General features: G+C 46.3%; 1 protein-coding gene and 1 non-coding gene across 2 annotated transcripts in view; both read left to right on the top strand.

Moving 5' to 3' along the window:
- The window catches only part of LOC120914512 (nascent polypeptide-associated complex subunit alpha, muscle-specific form-like), a 32,581-nt gene extending 27,366 nt beyond the window's left edge, over window positions 1-5,215 (top strand). Inside the window, exons 4-8 of the mRNA XM_040325188.1 lie at window positions 93-184; window positions 1,224-1,425; window positions 3,254-3,448; window positions 3,538-3,666; window positions 5,060-5,215. Coding sequence (XP_040181122.1) covers window positions 93-184; window positions 1,224-1,425; window positions 3,254-3,448; window positions 3,538-3,666; window positions 5,060-5,215 — 774 coding nt within the window. The remainder of the gene's footprint in view (window positions 1-92; window positions 185-1,223; window positions 1,426-3,253; window positions 3,449-3,537; window positions 3,667-5,059) is intronic.
- A 1,225-nt stretch (window positions 5,216-6,440) lies between these two features.
- TRNAF-AAA lies at window positions 6,441-6,513 on the top strand. Its single transcript has one exon. It is a non-coding gene; the product is annotated as a tRNA-Phe (tRNA).
- Window positions 6,514-18,377: the final 11,864 nt, after the last annotated feature.

Raw genomic sequence — 18,377 nt, 5'->3', positions numbered from 1 at the left:
CACCGCAGTGTCTGTCGGCGTGCATGTCTTCAGATATTCCTCCACAATGTGAAATCGTCAATGTAACGTAACCTGTTTTTCTTATTTCACAGAATCATCTGGCCTTTGTTATGGAGTATGTGAGCGGAGGAGACCTCAATGACCTGATAAAAACTTCAGCTCCAGTTCCTCTGAAGACCTTAAGGTAAGTTTGATTTCGGGGTCACTTTGGAGTCGGGGGAGGCTGACCACCGAGGACAGGAAGTGATCTAGCCAGGCCCCTCCAACTGATCCCGTCCATCCATATTCCTATGTACTCTGGCCCAGATTCTCGTAGATGGGCGTAAAAATGGGGGGGGGCGTAACATATCTCATTTACGTTACGCCGCCGCAAGTTTTTCAGGCAAGTGCTTTATTCACAAAGCACTTGCCTCTAAAGTTGCGGCGGCGTAGCGTAAAACACCCGGCGGAATTCAAATTCGGCGGTAGGGGGCGTGTTTCATTTAAATGAAGCGCGTCCCCGCGCCGAACGAACTGCGCATGCGCCATCCCTAAAATATCCCGGCGCGCATTGCTCTAAATGACGTCGCAAGGACGTCCTTGCGACGTCATTTAGAGCAATGCACGCCGGGATATTTTAGGGATGGCACATGCGCAGTTCGTTCGGCGCGTGGACGCGCTTCATTTAAATGAAACACGCCCCCTACCCACCCATTTGTTTTGACGTGGACGTAAATTACGTCCAGCACCATTCACGGACGACTTACGCAAACAGCGTAAATTTTTAAATTTTCGACGCGGGAACGACGGCCATACTTAACATTGACTGCGCCTCATAGACCCAGGGGCAACTTTACGCCGGGAAAAGCCTAACGTAAACGTCATAACTTTACTGCGTCGGCCGCGCGTACGTTCGGGAATTCGCGTATCTAGCTAATTTGCATACTTGACGGGGAAATCGACGGAAGCGCCACCTAGCGGGCAAAACAAAAATTGGAGTTACGATCCGACGGTGTAAGAGACTTACGCCTGTCGGATCGAATGGATATCTATGCGTAACTGATTCTAAGAATCAGTCGCATAGATACGAAGGCCCAGATTAGGACTTACAACGGCGCACATGGCGCTGCGCCGTCGTAAGCCCTTTGAGAATCTGGGCCTATATGAAGAAGTCACTTCATCTTTACCAGTAACTGGTCTGTTATGATTTTTGATGCCAATCAATTCATTTCTTTCTCCACCAGAAACTTAACAGCGGAAATTATTTGCGGCCTGCAATTCCTGCACGCCAAAGAGATTGTTCACAGAGATATGAAGCCGGGAAACATCCTCTTAGACAACGCCGGCCACGCAAGAATCGCGGATTTTGGATTGTCAGCGAAGGGAGTCACCGAGTCGAAGAGAATTACAGGACGTGTGGGGACAACAATCTACATGGCTCCAGAGGTAAGTATGAGCCTGATATCAGACTTTATTATAATATTTATCAAAATATTATTATGATTGGATATAGAGAAGACATAAAGGGGTGTTCCACTTTCACTAAATGGAGAATGTCTCCACTGGTCCCCCGGTTGCTTTCAGTGGGTTTCCAGGCCAGAACCTCCAACAAAAGGTGGGACATTCTGAGACCTGGCGCAGTGTTGGGGCTTCTTTGTAGGGGACATTGAGGCTGAGTGAAGATGGATTCATCTGTCCGGCCCGTTTCACACATACAAATGGGGTAAAATCCCCAGTAACTGCTCACCTGCTTTTCCCCTTCTTCTCTTTAACCACTTCCAGACCTTAGGTGTTTTTCAGATTTGGTGTTTGCAAGACAAAAACATTTTTTTCTGCTAGAAAATTACTTAAAACCCCCAAACATTATATATATTTTTTTCTAACACCCTAGAGAATAAAATAGCGGTCATTGCAATACTTTTTGTCACACCGTATTTGCGCAGCAGTCTTACAAGCGCACTTTTTTTGGAAAAAAAATCACTTTTTTGAATTAAAAAATAAGACAACAATAAATTTGGCCCAATTTTTTTATATATTGTGAAAGATAATGTTACGCCGAGTAAAATGATACCCAACATGTCACGCTTAAAAATTGCGCCCGTTTGTGGCATGGCGTCAAACTTTTACCCTTAAAAATCTCGATAGGCGACGTTTAAAAAATTCTATAGGTTGCATTTTTTGAGCTACAGAGGAGGTCTAGGGCTAGAATTATTGCTCTCGCTCTAACGATCGCGGCGATACCTCACTTGTGTGATTTGAACACCGTTTTCATATGCGGGCGCTACTCGCGTATGCGTTCGCTTCTGCGCGCGAGCTCGTCGGGACGGGGCGCTTTAAAAATTTTTTTTTTTGTTTTCTTATTTATTTTATTACTTTTTACACTGAAAAAAAATAAATTTGATCACTTTTATTCCTATTACAAGGAATGTAAACATCCCTTGTAATAGAAAAAAGCATGACAGGTCCTGTTAAATATGAGATCTGGGGGTCAAAAAGACCTCACATCTCATATTTAGACTAAAATGCAAGAAAAAAAAAAAAAATTGAAACTGTAATTTTTTCAAATGACAAAAAAAAAAAATGTTTCTTTAAGAGGCTGGGCGGGACTGACGTTTTGACGTCACTTCCGCCCAGCAGAGCTATGGGGACGGGTGAAGGAGATTTTTCCTTCACTCGCAACCCCAGTGAACAGCCGAACGGTCCCGATCTCCTCCGCCGCTACCGACGGCTCCGGTAAGTGGCGGGGGGCGCGGGAGAGGGGCGGGAGCCCTCTCCCGCCACCGATAACGGCGATATCGCGGCGAATCTGCCGCGAAGACTGCCGTTATCGTGTACAGGACCGCTCACACTAAAGATGGATACCTCGGTTGTGGCAGCAGCTGCTGCCGTTACCGAGATATCCAGCTTTAAAAAAAGGACGTACATCGTCGTGCGCAGGTCTGGAAGTGGTTAACATGGGGAGCGTTTGTGAACATTGAGCTATTGGGGTCTGTATACCTTCATTCACCTACTAAGGGGCAATTAAGGGGCACTTCTAGGCAAAGCCCTGGAGTGTTTAACCTCTTTCTATTGCATGCAAAATGTAAACAAAAAGGGTTTTGTCTATACATCCCCTTTAAGCCCCACCTCCAATATTCACAAGCTCCGCCTCTGTTTTATACCTTTTAGTCCTCCACGCGCTTCATACATCACATATGTCACTATGTTGTCCTATCTATGTCTTCTGCCTGATCTAACAATATGCTAATTACCTCTTTCTCTTCTGTTTCTACAGATCCTGCAAAAAATGGATTATTTCACCATGGTTGACTATTTCTCCCTTGGAATAATAATTTACAAGATGGCGTTTGGAAGACATCCATTCATGACAGTAAAAGACAAACAGGAAAAAGTTCTGAAGAGAATTATTGGAATGAATCCCCATTATCCGAAGGACATGGACCCCAACCTCCGTAACCTCCTAACTAGGGTAAGTTTACATAAAGCCTCGGCTTCTCTATTGCTCAGATATTGTTATTGCTTTTTCAGTGTCTCATTCTATTTCTTTATTCTTTACAGCTTCTGTGGAAAGACCAAGATGGACGAAAACAACAAGTCAGTGACATCAGGAGCCACGCGTTCTTCAAGACCGTGGACTGGGCGGAGCTAGAGGGAAGAAAGTCTTTCACGCCCTCTGAATCTGAACCAGTAAGTATACATTTATTGAAGCCCAACCACAGGGAAGGAGAGATTTTCAGTGGCAGGCTCTTCACCAATCTAAGAAGACATCTTTTTTACCAGATTTCCAGACCGGTCAATGAATTTTGTGATCACTACACAATCATACGACCTGGTCTGAATTATTTCTGTTTATTATTGGAGATGATTATTGTGTATGTCTTCTGACCACTAGAGGGAGCTAGGGTGGAAGGAGCCTGCTTGGTGAAATCTGCTGCACCTCTGGGGTGGGGTTCACCATACTTTGGCCCGGATTCAAGAAGCAATTGCGCCTGTGTAACCATAGTTACACAGCGCAATTGCTTACTTGCCCCGGCGTAACGAATGCTCCTGATTCAGGAACCTCGTTACGCCGACTGCAGCCTAAGATATGCGCGGCATAAGGCTCTTTTGCCCGCATATCTTAAGCTGCATTCTTGCGATGGCCGCTAGGTGGCGTTCCCTTTGTGGTCAGCGTATAGTATGCAAATTGCATACTAACGCCGATTCACAACATTACGCGAGCCCTGCGTATGCAGATTCAGGTACGGCGGCGCATCTTTCCGGCGGCGTAGCGTATTTACGCTATGCCGCCGTAAGTCAGAGAGGCAAGTGCTGTATTAACAAAGTACTTGCCTCCTAACTTACGGCGGCGTATCGTAAATGCGGCCGGCGTAAGCGCGCCTAATTCAAATGAGGATGGGGGGGCGTGTTTTATGTTAATTACTCGTGACCCGACGTGATTGACGGTTTTTACGAACGGCGCATGCGATGACCGTGTACATATCCCAGTGTGCATTGCTCCAAAGTACGCCGCAAGGACGTATTGGTTTCGACGTGAACGTAAATTACGTCCAGCCCCATTCACCGACGACTTACGTAGTTTCTGTACGGCGTTTTTCGCGTAAGGCTGCCCCTGCTATTAGCAGGGGCAGCCAATGTTACGTATACCCGTCGTTCCCGCGTCGCGAAATTTCAAATTTACGTAGTTTGCGTAAGTGATTCGTGAATGGCGCTGGACGCCATTCACCTTCGCTTTGAAGCAAATGACGTCCTTGCGACGTCATTTGCCGCAATGCACGTCGGGAAAGTTTCCCGACGGAGCATGCGCTCCGGAAACGCGCCTAATTTAAATGATTCCCGCCCCCTACGGGATCATTTAAATTGCGCGAGCTTACGCCGGGCATTTTGCCGGCGCGCCCACGCAATTTACGGAGCTACTGCTCCGTGAATCAAGGGCAGCGCAGTAAATTTGCGGGGGCGCGGGGCAAAAACGTTGCCCTGCGCCTCTGTAAAAAAAACGCAAATCTACCTGAATCCAGCCCTTTGTTACCATTTGCTGTATCATTTAGAAACCGTGATTAATACTTTTTTCTCTTTCTAGATTTGTCTGCCACCATCAAATGACAGCATGTATTTGAATAAATTCATCAACTGCATGGACAAGACGGCAATATCCCCAGAGCAACAGGGGTATTTCACTGGATTTTCATACATGAGTGACAGTTTGATGATGTCACCAAAGAACCGGAAGTGTTGAGTCCGATGCCAACGCCCTACTAAGAGGCTCACACAAAAAACAATAGAGTTGGAGAAGAAACTGAATTGGATTAACAAGAGTAAGAGGCCAAAGCTGCCATCATTGGACTCCCCTTCATGGCCATTACTGGGCTAACCATTGACAACTACCGACACAGATGTACAATTAGGAGGCTCAGAAAAAACTGGAAGAGCAAGAGAAGAAGCTTAATTTCATTGACTGTAGTGTCGAGAGTGAGAGTCAGAAGGTGGAACCAATAGACTGGTTTCCACCATTACCACCGAACAACCATGGACCAGTACCGACTGCAATGGAGGACCACTATTAGGAGGCTCTTCAACAATCGGCAGAGCAAATGGTCGGATGCTGCAGCTACATGACTTTTTCCCATCGGCGGACAACCAGGAGAATGTCTTTCACACCATAGCCAATGTACCATGAAGAGGCTCATAGCAATATCATAGAGCCAGAGGCGCAGCAATACTTGCGCAACATATTTCTACCATCAGAGACTCAGGACCCTGGCCCATGTATTATGATGAGGCTCATAACAACGTCATAGAGCCAAATGTTCCATTTTTTCCAAAATGGGCCAGTTTTTTTCAGTGTGCTTTTCTTATATTTGTGTGTTTTTACTATATTCGTGTGTTTTTACTATATTCGTGTGCTTTTATTATATTCGTGTGCTTTTCTTAAATTCGTGTGCTTTTACTATATTCGTGTGCTTTAATTATATTCGTGTGCTTTTCTTATATTCATGTGCTTTTACTATATTCGTGTGCTTTTCTTATATTCGTGTGCTTTTCTTATATTCGTGTGCTTTTACTATATTCGTGTGCTTTTACTATATTCGTGTGCTTTTACTATATTCGTGTGCTTTTCTTATATTCGCGTGCTTTTCTTATATTCGTGTGCTTTTACTATATTCGTGTGCTTTTCTTATATTCGTGTGCTTTTCTTATATTCGTGTGCTTTTACTATATTTGTGTGCTTTTACTATATTCGTGTGCTTTTCTTATATTCGTGTGCTTTTACTATATTCGTGTGCTTTTATTATACGGGCAGCACAGTGCAAAAAGGGTCGCTGGTTCAAATTCTGACCACGACACCATCTGCTTGGAGTTTGCATGTTCTCCCTGTGCCTGCGTGGGTTTCCTCCGGGTACTCCGGTTTCCTCCCACACTCTAAAGATATGCTTCCCTCCCCCATCCCCCCACCCCCAAAAGCTGAAATAGCTCAGTTGGGAGAGCGTTAGACTAAAGGTCTAAAGGTCCCTGGTTCAATCCCAGGTTTCAGCGACTGTACATGCCCCTTTGTAGTATTATATCGGATACACCATAGTTGTGTTATTTTGTAACATAAGATTAAATGAAGATGTCAATAAAATGCTATTTGGTCTCTTTGATTTATTGAAGCCATGGAGGGGTGAAGTGAGAAATCCCATGAAGAGAGGGAATGCTGGTAAGGAGAGTATATGGCGGTCGGGGGAGAGGTTTGTCAAGGAAAATTTAACAGAATCCACTATTGTTGGGCCGAAAGGTGCCCAAAGCTCAGGTTTCATCTGACTTAGAAGAAATTGGACAAAATGTGTTCTGCATGGCCGGCTTTAGACCACCAAAGTAGGCAGAAAGACAAGGGGCACATACAGTATAAACTATATACGCCCATCTACGTGAATCTGGCCCATAATGTCCCAAAGATGTTCTTTTGGATTTAGATCAGGTGAGCGTGGGGGCCATTCAATGGTACCAATTCCTTCACCCCCCAGGAACTGGCTGCATGCTCTCGCCACATGAGGCCGGGCATTGTTGTGCACCAGGAGGAACCCAGGACCCACTGCACCAGCGTAGGGTCTGACAATGGGTCCAAGGATTTCATCCCAATACCTAATGGCAGTCAGGGTGACATTGTGTAGCCTGTAGAGGTCTGTGTGTCCCTCCATGGATATGCCTCCCAGACCATCACTGACCCACCACCAAACCGGTCATGCTGAACGATGTTACAGGCAGCATAAAGTTCTCTGAGGCTTCTCCAGACCCTTTCACGTCTGTCACATGTGCTCAGGGTGAACCTGCTCTCACCTGTGAAAAGCATGGGGCACCAGTGGCAGACCTGCCAATTCTGGTGTTCAATGGAAAATGCCAATGGATCTCCACAGTGTCTGACAGTGAGCGCAGAGGACACTAGAGGATGTCGGGTTCTCAGGTCACCCCCATGAAGTCTGTTTCTGATTGTTTGGTCAGAGACATTCACACCAGTGGCCTGCTGGAGGTGATTTTGTAGGGCTCTGGCAGTGCTCATCCTTTTCCTCCTTGCACAAATGAGCAGATACCGGTCCTGCTGATGGGTTAAGGACCTTCTACGGCTCTGTCCAGCTCTCCTAGAGGAACTGCCTGTCTCCTGGAATCTCCTCCATGCTCCTGAGACTGTGCTGGGAGACACGGCAAACCTTCTGGCAATGACACGTATTGATGTGCCATCCTGGAGGAGTTGGACTGCCTGTGCAACCTTTATAGGGTCCAAGTATCGCCTCGTGCTACCAGTAGTGACACTGACCCCAGCCAAATGCAAAACTAGTGAAAAACAGTCAGAAAAGGGGAGTAGGGGAAAAAAATGCCAGACACCTCCACCTGAAAAAACATTCCTGTTTTGGAGGTTGTCTCATTGTTGCCCATCTAGTGCATCTGTTGTTAATTTTAATTAACAGCAACGCAGCTGAAACTGATTAACAACCCCCCTCTGTATACACCCCTCCCCCACTGTATACACCCTCCCCCTCTGTATACCCCCCTCCCCCTTTTTATACATCCCTCCCCCTCTGTATACACCCCTCCCCCTCTGTATACACCCCTCCCCCACTGTATACACCCCTCACCCTCTGCTTCTAAACTGACCAGATCAATATCCCAGGAGTTCTGATTCAAAAGTGTTACTTACATTTTTTTGAGCTGTGTATATATATATATATATACACACACACATACACACAAAGCTTAGAAAAAGTATTCATACCCCTTGAAATTGTCAATATTTTGTCATGTTACAACCAAAAACGTAAATGTATTTTATTGGGATTTTATGTGATAGGCCAACACAAAGTGACACATAATTGTGAAGTGGAAGGAAAATTATAAATGGTTTTCATTTTTTTTTTACAAATAAATATAAAAGAGTCAATACTTTGTAGAACCGCCTTTTTCTCCAATTACAGCTGCGTGTCTTTTTGGGGATGTCTCTACCAGCTTTGCACATCTAGAGAGGGACATTTCTGCCCATTCTTCTTTGTAAAATATCTCCAGTTCTGTCAGATTGGATGGAGAGCGTCTTGAACAGCAATTTTCAAGTCTTGCCACAGATTCTCAGTGTGATTTAGGTCTGGACTGTGACTGGGCCATTCTAACACATGAATAGGCTTTGATCTAAACCAGGGGTGCCCAACCTTTGGAAGAGCAAGGGCCACCTGTCAGTTTTCGAGGCAGACCTGATCGGAGCCTCCATTCACTACTATGGAGCAGGGAATGTGAGCAGTGACATGTCCGCTGACACCCGCTGCTATCCGATCCGATCCTGTTCCTGAAATCCAGACGGATGATGACCCTATTTTTCATCCGTCTGGAGGATCGGATTGGATGAAAACAGACAAGTGATCTGTTTTCATCCCATCTCCCCATAGAGGAGAGCGGGACTCTGTCCATCTCCACTCTGCACAGTTAGCGGAGATGAACCTGTCATCCGCCTGCTCACCGGAGATCAGCAGATTCCCCTGAGTAAAGCGGACCACCCATGTGAAAGGACCCTTATAGTTGTCCTGTGGACAGATTCTCCCACCTGAGCTGTGGATCTCTGCAGCTCCTCCAGAGTTACCATGGACCTCTTGGCTGCTTCTCTGATGAATGCTCTCCTTGCCCGGTCCGGTCATTTTCGGTGGACGGCCATGTCTTGGTAGGTTTGCAGTTGTGCCATACTCTTTCCATTTTCGGATGATGGATTGAACAGAGCTCTGTGAGATGTGCAAAGCTTGGGATATTTTTTTATAACCTAACCCTGTTTTAATCAGTTAACAGCCGCGCCATAGGCTAATGACGGCTACAGCGCGGTCTGATAACTCTGGGAGGGTGTACTATGACGCCCCCCCAGAATCGTGATCCCACATGCCCCCTTGGGTGCGCACACAAGGCTGTCTGTGCCGGACATGTCCACGGATCGTGGTAAAGGGTCAATGACAGCGGCCCTTTACCACATATTCACTCTGTCCAATGATGGAGCAATCAACGTAAACAAACTGGCATCATGTCCGATTCTCTTAGCTGCTCACACCGATCATGTGAGCAAAGAAGAGAGAAGCTGAAGCGTATGTTTCATATAGTGCCAGATCAGTGCCCCAGTCCGTGCCATATCAGTGCCACAATCTGTGCCATATTCAGTGCCCAGCAGTGCCATATTAGTGCCCAGCAGTGCCATATCAGTGCTCAGCAGTTCCATATCAGTGCCCAATCCATGCCATATCAGTGCCCAGGGGTGCAATATTAGTAGGGTGACCAGACATCCCCAGTTTCAGGGGACAGTCCCCTGATTGAGGACACTGTCCCCGGACCAAGTCTGTCCCTGGTTTTGTCCCCAGATTGGATTTAATAGGGGGCAGGGGCAATTTCAAAGACAATCAGTGCAAAATAAAATAAAACATTTGAATTTCACACCCCCTGCTCCGCTGTGCCTACTAGCATAGGGGGGTTGTATTTTTCCCATTATCTGTGCCCCTTTCTTATGATCATGTGCTGGTCGGAGCGGAGGGAATATTTCTTCAGTTTTCGGGCGCATGCCCATTCAGCTCCGCTCGCATGTTCTTCTGCCTTGGCTCAAATCCTGGCTAGCCACCTGCCTATCTCCTTGCCTTCCCTGGCAGAGTGATCTTCCTCCGCTCCCCATCCAGTAGTAGCCGGGGCCCGGAGAGTAAGACTGAGATGGGTGGCGATGGGCAGAGAGTCGCTGATTGTTGCCATTACTAGTAAAGAAAAAATATGTCCCTGGATTTCATTTTAAAAATCTGGTCACCTTAATATTAGTGCCTAGCAGGGCCCCAATCCATGCCATATCTGTGCCCAGCAGTGCCATATAAGTGGCCAGTGGTGACACACCAGTACCCAGCAATGCCCAAATCCGTGCCATTTCAGTGCCCAGCAGTGCCCCAACCCGTGTCATATCAGTCCCCAGCAGTGCCATATGAGTGCCCCATCAGTGCTCTACCGTGCCACGTCATGTGTAAATGATGTCCCTAGATTGCCTGATGCTCCCTTCATGTTGGGCCTCTGTATGTGGCCAGGCTGTGAAAAAGTCCCACACCTGTGGTATCGCCATACTCGGGAGGAGTAGTAGAATGTATTTTGGGGTGTAACTTGTGGTATGCATATGCCATGTGAGAGAAATAACCCGTTAATATGACACTTTTGTAAAAAAAAAAAAAAAAAAAAAAGTGTTTTTTTTTTATTTTGCAAAGAATTGTGGGGAAAAAAAAATCAAAACATGAAAAAAAATCACCATGCCTCTTATTAAATACATTGGAATGTCTACTTTCCAAAAAGGGGTCATTTGTGAAAAAAAAAGGACAAATGTTTCATATGGGTACAGTGCTGCATGACTGAGTAATTATCATTCAAAATGTGAGAGCACTGAAAGCTGGAAATTGGTCTGTTTAAGTGCCCAGTGGGTAAGTGGTAATCTATCCATTACTCATATAGAGGGTGGCGTGGATAGAGAGCGTGGAGCCCGTGCGCTCTTAATGGATGGGCCCCCCTGGATTGAACAGAGCTCCATGAGATGTTCAAAGCTTGGGATATTTTTTTATAACCTAACCCTGCTTTATACTTCTCCACAACTTTATCCCCGACCTGTCTGGTGTGTTCCTTGGCCTTCATGATGCTGTTTGTTCACTAAGGTTCTCTAACAAACCTCTGAGGGCTTCACAGAACAGCTGTATTTATACTGAGATTAAATGACACACAGGTGGACTCTATTTACTAATTAGGTGACTTCTGAAGGTAATTGGTTCCACTAGATTTTAGTTAGAGGTATCAGAGTAAAGGGGGCTGAATACAAATGCACCCCACACTTTTCACATATTTATTTGTAAAAAAAAATTAAAACCATTTATCATTTTCCTTCCACTTCACAATTATGTGTCACTTTGTGTTGGTCTATCACATAAAATTCCAATAACATACATTTACACGTTTTTGGTTGAAAAATTTCAAGGGGTATGAATTATTTTTCAAAGCACTGTGTGTGTATATATATATATTTTGTGCATTATGTCACTTTTAGTGTTACATTCCCTGGTCGCTGAAGCCAAGGAAGAAGCTAACGGTGCATGATCCACTCTCCATTAGCTTCAATGGAGGGCAGGAGAGATATCAGGGATCTTTAAGACCCCTGATTTGTGATTAAAGAGAACCTGTCACCACAAAACAATATATTGGGGATTTTTGTCCCATAGTTATATGTTAGATTTATATATATACATACACATATTTTAATAAAATATTTTGGGGCAACAGAGGTTTGTTCTAACACAATGAAGCCCAATTCCAGGCTGCTTTAGCGCTTAAATTTCTTCTCCCCCTCCACCGTTGTAGAGCTGGCTCAGCACAGACAGTAATTAGACAATCTCAGAAAGGGGAGAGGGCTGTGACATGCATGGATGGGGAACAGTCATTGTCTAGCAAAAGCAAAGACACTTTGCAAGTGAAATACAATAAAATAAATTGTGATTAAAATATAAAAGATATGGTTGCGTCAATTCAATAGATATCAAACATGACAAGCCTTAAAACTGCACGCCCCTGGAATCGCAAAATGACCCAAAATTCTCAATCGGCGATGCTTTAACCACTTAAGGACCCCTTTGCGGACAGTATAGTGGTCAGTGTAGTGGATAGTATAGTTTAGTGGTCAGTGTAGTGTAGTGGACAGTGTAGAGGTCAGTGTAGTTCTCAGTGTAGTGGACAGTATCGTATAGTGTAGTGCTCAGTGTAGTGTACAGTATAGTGGTCAATGTAGTTCTCAGTGTAGTGGACAGTATCGTATAGTGTAGTGCTCAGTGTAGTGTACAGTATAGTGGTCAATGTAGTTCTCAGTGTAGTGGACAGTGTAGTGGTCAGTGTAGTGTAGTGGTCAGTGTAGTGTAGTGGTCAGTGTAGTGTAGTGGTCAGTGTAGTGTAGTGGTCAGTGTAGTGTGTAATGGTCAGTAAAGAAATCAGGTTGGTCAGTGCTGAAACCAAGTAGGTTAGTGTAGTGGTCAGTATAGGAATCAGGTAGGTCAGTACTATTGTATTTGAAGGAACTTGGGGAATGCTAAAAGTTTGCAGGTTAGGGGGGCGCAAGTTACTTGCCTTGCCCTGGGTGCTGACGACCCACGCTACGCCACTGCAAAACGCCCCCAGTGTGAAAGGGGTCTAAAGGGACAAATGTCCTGCTGATGGGAGGACAGTGCTAGGACCTCTTTCACACTGAGGGCGTTTTGCAGGCACTATAGCGATAAAAATAGCGCCTGCAATCCGCCCTAAAACAGCTGCTCTATTCACTCCAGTGTGAAAGCCCGAGGGCTTTCACACTGGAGCGGTGCGCTGGCAGGGCGTCAGGAAAAGTCCTGCCAGCAGCTTCTTTGGAGTGCATTAGGAGTGGCGAACTCACCGCTCCTAATGCGCTCCTCCCCATTGAAATCAATGGGCAGCGACGCCGTACCGCCGGCAATACACCAATGTAGCAGCGCATTGAGGGCGGTATTAACCCTTTCTCGGCCACTAGCGGGGATTAAAAGCGTCTCGCTAGCGCCCGAAATGCGTGGCAGCACCAGTGTGAAAGGGGTCTTAGTCAGTAAAAGGAGGACACAACATTGGCACGGACACTACTGCTGAACCAAGAATGGGATATTTCCAGGGACAATCCACCATGGATTCATGAACATGGAGAGTGATACTTCCAGAGACCATGGGGCAGATCCACATAGATCTGCACCCGCACAGCGCATCTGAGATACGATACGCCGCCGTAACTTACCCGGATTTGGTTTGAATCCAGAAAGAATTTGCGCCGTAAGTTACGGCGGCGTAGTGTATCTCTCACGGCGTAATGGCGCGGAATTCAAATGCGGCGAGTAGGGGGCGTGTTTCATTTAAATGAAGCGCGTCCTCGCGCCGAACAAACTGCGCATGCGCCGTCCCTAAATTTTCCGCCGTGCATTGCGCTAAATGACGTCGCAAGGACGTCATTGGTTTTGACGTGGACGTAAATTACGTCCAGCCCCATTCACGGACGACTTACGCAAACGAAATAAAAAAAATCTAATTCGACGCGGGAACGACGGCCATACTTAACATTGCGTATGCCACCAAATAGCAGCTTTAACTATACGCGGAAAAAAAACGAACGGAAACAGCGTAAAAGAATGCGACGGCCGCTCGTACGTTCGTGGATCGTCGGAAATAGACGCGGAATACGAAGGGAACGCCACCCAGCGGACGCCGAAGAATTGCATCTAAGATCCGAAGACGTACACCTGTCGGATCTAACCCAGATGCCGTCGTATCTTGTTTTGAGGATTTGAAATTACGCCGGCGTATCAGTAGCCGGCGTACTTTCTTTGTGGATCTGCCCCCATCTGTTGCTGAGCTGGGGATGGAGGGAACGGTGGTATGTCTCGGAATGACATTTCCTGGGACACGACATTGTGTCAAGACCTTTTGTGGGCGTTCCGAGCTGTTGTATTTTCCAAGGGGGGAAAGATCGGCGGAGGAGTGGGGTAGCAGAAGGAACTGGGTGCGGTCAGAAGGGCGCTTTGTTTTTCTTTTGCAGAACGGAAAAGCTTACCAAATTTTTGGTTTTGTGGTTGCTTTCAAAAATTGTATGCAGTTCTGCAGTTAAACACAAGATGGCAGAACAGTTCAACTATTGCCACAAAAGGTAACAATGTTTATGTCGAGGTCAAAAAGCAAAAAAAACATTGAAACTTGTCTGACATTCAAAATATCATATGATCACTTTTCGTATTGTACTTGTGACCTGCTGCTCTCATTAAAAAAATATCCGGTGACCTTGCCATGAAGGTCCTTGTTTAGACACCTCCTGCTATGTGCTGATCTCCTTCAGCCTCTTTCCAGGCACTTAGGCCCGGATTCACAGAGATCGGCGCATATTTATGCCGCTGTAGCGTATCTCCTGTACACTACGACGACGCAGCGCAGAGAGGCAAGTATGGAATTCACAAAGGACTTGCTCCCAAAACTGCGCTGGGTTTCCTAGGCGTAAGCCGGCGTAGGTGGAAGTAGGCGTGAGCCATGCAAATGAGGCGTGACCCCATGCAAATGATGGGCCGAACGTCAGACAGATACGTATATGCTCGTATATGCTCAGAATCACGCGGACCCAATCGCCGCTGGAGTCCCGTGATTGGTCCCCGGAGCTGAAGAACGGGAAAAGCCGTTCTTCACTGTGGCGGCGTCATCGATCGTGTGATCCCTTTTATAGGGATACACAATCGATGACGTCACACCTACAGCCACACCCCCCTACAGTTAGAAACACATATTAGGTCATACATAGCCCCTTCAGCGCCCCCTTGTGGTTAACTCCCAAACTGCAATTGTAATTTTCACAGTAAACAGTGGCCCGGATTCAAAGAGATTTGCCCCTTATTTGCGGAGGCGCAGGGCAGCGTTTTTGCCCTGCGCCCCCGCAAATTTACTGTAACTGTAGCAGTAGCTCCGTAAATTGCGGGTGCGCTGTGTAAACTTGCCCTGCGTAAGGGCGCCTAATGTAAATGATCCCGTAGGGGGCGGGAATCATTTAAATTAGGCGCGCTCCCGCGCCGAGCGTAGAGCGCATGCTCCGTCTGGAAACTTTCCCGACGTGCATTGCGGCAAATGACGTCGCAAGGACGTCATTTGCTTCAGAGTGAACGTGAATGGCGTCCAGCGCCATTCACGAATCACTTACGCAAACGACGTAACATTGAAATTTGGCGACACGGGAACGACAGGTATTCTTTAGCATTGGCTGCCCCTACTATTAGAAGGGGCAGCCTTACGCTAAACACGCCGTACGGAAACGACGTAACTTGCGTACGCAGGGCTCGCGCAACATTGTGAATCGGTGTTAGTATGCAATTTGCATACTATACACTGAGCACAATGGGAGCGGTCATCGCAAGAATGCAGCCTAAAATATGTCAAAATTGTCAAAAAATTTGTCAAAATTGTCCGAAGTATCCGCCATAATGTCGCAGTCACGAAAAAAAATCGCTGATCGCCGCCATTAGTAGTAAAAAAAAAAAAAAATTAATAAAAATGCAATAAAACTATCCCCTATTTTGTAAACGCTATAAATTTTGCGCAAACCAACCGATAAACGCTTATTGCGATTTTTTTTTTTACCAAAAATAGGTAGAAGGATACGTATTGGCCTAAACTGAGGAAATTTTTTTTTTTATATATTTTTGGGGGATATTTATAACAAAAAGTAAAAAAATATTGCATTTTTTTCAAAATTGTCGCTCTATTTTTGTTTATAGCGCAAAAAATAAAAACCGCAGAGGTGATCAAATACCACCAAAATAAAGCTTTATTTCTGGGGAAAAAAAGGACGCCAATTTTGTTTGGGAGCCACGTCGCACGACCGCGCAATTGTCAGTTAAAGAGACGCAGTGCCGAATCGCAAAACCTGGCTGGGTCCTTTAGCTGCCTAAAGGTCCGGGTCTTAAGTGGTTAACATTAAGTTCACCTATCCCCAAAACCTGAAAAAGCTCAGTGAGTTGAGGGTTAACTGACACCTTACCTGTCCACCCATTATTTATCTATTTCAGGTGTGTTGTGTACCATACACGTTGTTACTTTCATTTGTTGCTATTGCTTTATATGCAAATGCTAACGTGTCGCTCCCATGTTCACGCAATTATTTTTAGTAGTAAAGCTAAATGTGTACTAATTAGTGTTTGTCCTAATAATTGAGTACATTTTGTTCTTGTTTTTATTTTATTATTATACTTTACAGGGAAACATTTCCATCCTTTATGTAGACGGCAGTGCTCATACCACATGTGACGGAACCATTCCATACCCAGCGGTGGGCAAAGTCACCAGTGGGCCCTTGTGCAAGATTGATTTTTGGTTCCCACCATGACACTGCTGACCAAGCAAGAACCATATCTAGATTTACATGGCAGCCGGAGAGGGTCTCAATACCCATCTGACTCACATCTAGCAAAAAAGGCCCCTAAGTTAGGGTGACCAGACATCCCCGGTTTCTGGGGACAGTCCCCGGATTGAGGACACTGTCCCCGGACCAAGTCTGTCCCTGGATTGGAACAGGGGCTGGGGCAATTTCAAAGACAGTCAGTGCAGAATAAAAAAAAAAAATCAGAATTACACCCCCCCCGCTCCTACTAACTTAGGGGGGTGTATTTTTTCCCATTATCTGTGCCCCTTTCTGATGATCATGTGCTGGTCGGAGCGGAGGGAATATTTCTTCAGTTTCGGGTGCATGCCCATTCAGCTCCGCTGGCATGTTATTTTGCCTTGGCTCAAGTCCCGGCCAGCAACCTGTCTGCTTTGCTCCTGGCCTTTCCTGGCGGATCTTCCTCCACACCCCACCCAGTTCTAGCCGGGCCCCTGAGAGAAAGACTTGACAGGCTGTGAGGCGGCTGCGACGACGGGCAGAAAGTCGTTGATTGCCGCCATTACTAGTAAAAAAAAAAAAAAAATGTCCCTGGAACTCTTTAACCTCTTGACCACTGGGCACTTAAACCCCCTTCCTCACCAGACCAATTTTCAGCTTTCGGTGCTCTCACAATTTGAATGACAATTACTCAGTCATACAACATTGTGCCCATCTGAAATTTTTGTCCTTTTTTTCCCACAAATAGAGCTTTCTTTTGGTGGTATTTGATCACCTCTGCGATTTTTATTTTTTGCGCTATAAAAGAAAAAACACTGAAAATTCTGTAAAAAAAAAAAAAAAAAAAATAATCTTGTTTCTGTCATATTAGCAGGTATTGCGGAGTATTGGGGGTATTGCAGAGTATTGGGTGGTATTGCAGAGTATTGGGGGTATTGCAGAGTATTGGGTGGTATTGCAGAGTATGGGGGGGGGGGGTTATTGCAGAGTATGTTTTTTTTTTTTGCAGAGTATGGGGGGGTTATTGCAGAGTATGGGGGTTAATTGCAGAGTATGGGGGGTTAATTGCAGAGTATGGGGGGTTAAATGCAGAGTATGGGGGTTAATTGCAGAGTATGGGGGTTAATTGCAGAGTATGGGGGGGTTATTGCAGAGTATGGGTGGTTAATTGCAGAGTATGGGGGTATGGGGGTATTGCAGAGTATGAGGGGTTAATTGCAGAGTATTGCACAGGGAGGGAGGGATGGATCTGTGACTGCATTTGTCACAGATCCAGCCACAGCAGCTGCTGCTGCTTCCGCTCTCCCCCCTCTCCTCTCACCCTGTACCGATCGGTACAGAGAGGAGAGGGAGGAACCGGCGTCATGACATGACGCCGGTTTGTTTACAAGTGATCGCTCCGTCATTTGACGGAGCGATCACGTGGTAAACCGCCGCTGTCAGTGGCGATTTACCGCGATCTGTGATGCGCCGGGTCTTCTAGACCCGGCGCTCACAGATGATTCTGGGAGCGCGCCCGAGGGGGCGCGCGAGTGAAGGATTCTGGGAGGACGTCCCAGGGACGTCGTCCCGGAATAACTACACCGCGCTGTAGCAGTATTTTCGCTATGGCGCGGTGGGGTAGTGGTTAAGCTTCTTCTAACCCCTGCACTTCCCCAGGGAATATACTTTTTTTAGTTCCAGCCACCTTGTGGTCAGAGAGACCACTACTGGTGGTACTGGAGTGATTGGGCATGCAAGCTGTCACCAGGTGTCGAGCCCTTCACTCCTATCCCAGGGCGTGCAGGCCACCGGGATGGAGCAGCAGAAAACACAGCTTCCTTTCAAGTTCAAGTCGCTCAGAGCATGTTTCACATCTCCAGAGGGCTAAGCTGCCAGTAGAATGGTCCTGCACCCACAGCTAGCCACCTACTGTATGTTCCCATTCAGAGACTCCCCCCTGCCACTTCCCTGTGGACAGTGGCGGCTGGTGCTCAATATTTTTGGGGGGGCGCAAACG

Source organism: Rana temporaria, chromosome 9 (genome assembly GCF_905171775.1).
Source record: "Rana temporaria chromosome 9, aRanTem1.1, whole genome shotgun sequence".
NCBI lineage: Eukaryota > Metazoa > Chordata > Amphibia > Anura > Ranidae > Rana > Rana temporaria.
The sequence above is the reverse complement of the archived record's forward strand: the minus strand, read 5'-3'. Positions and strand labels throughout refer to the sequence as shown.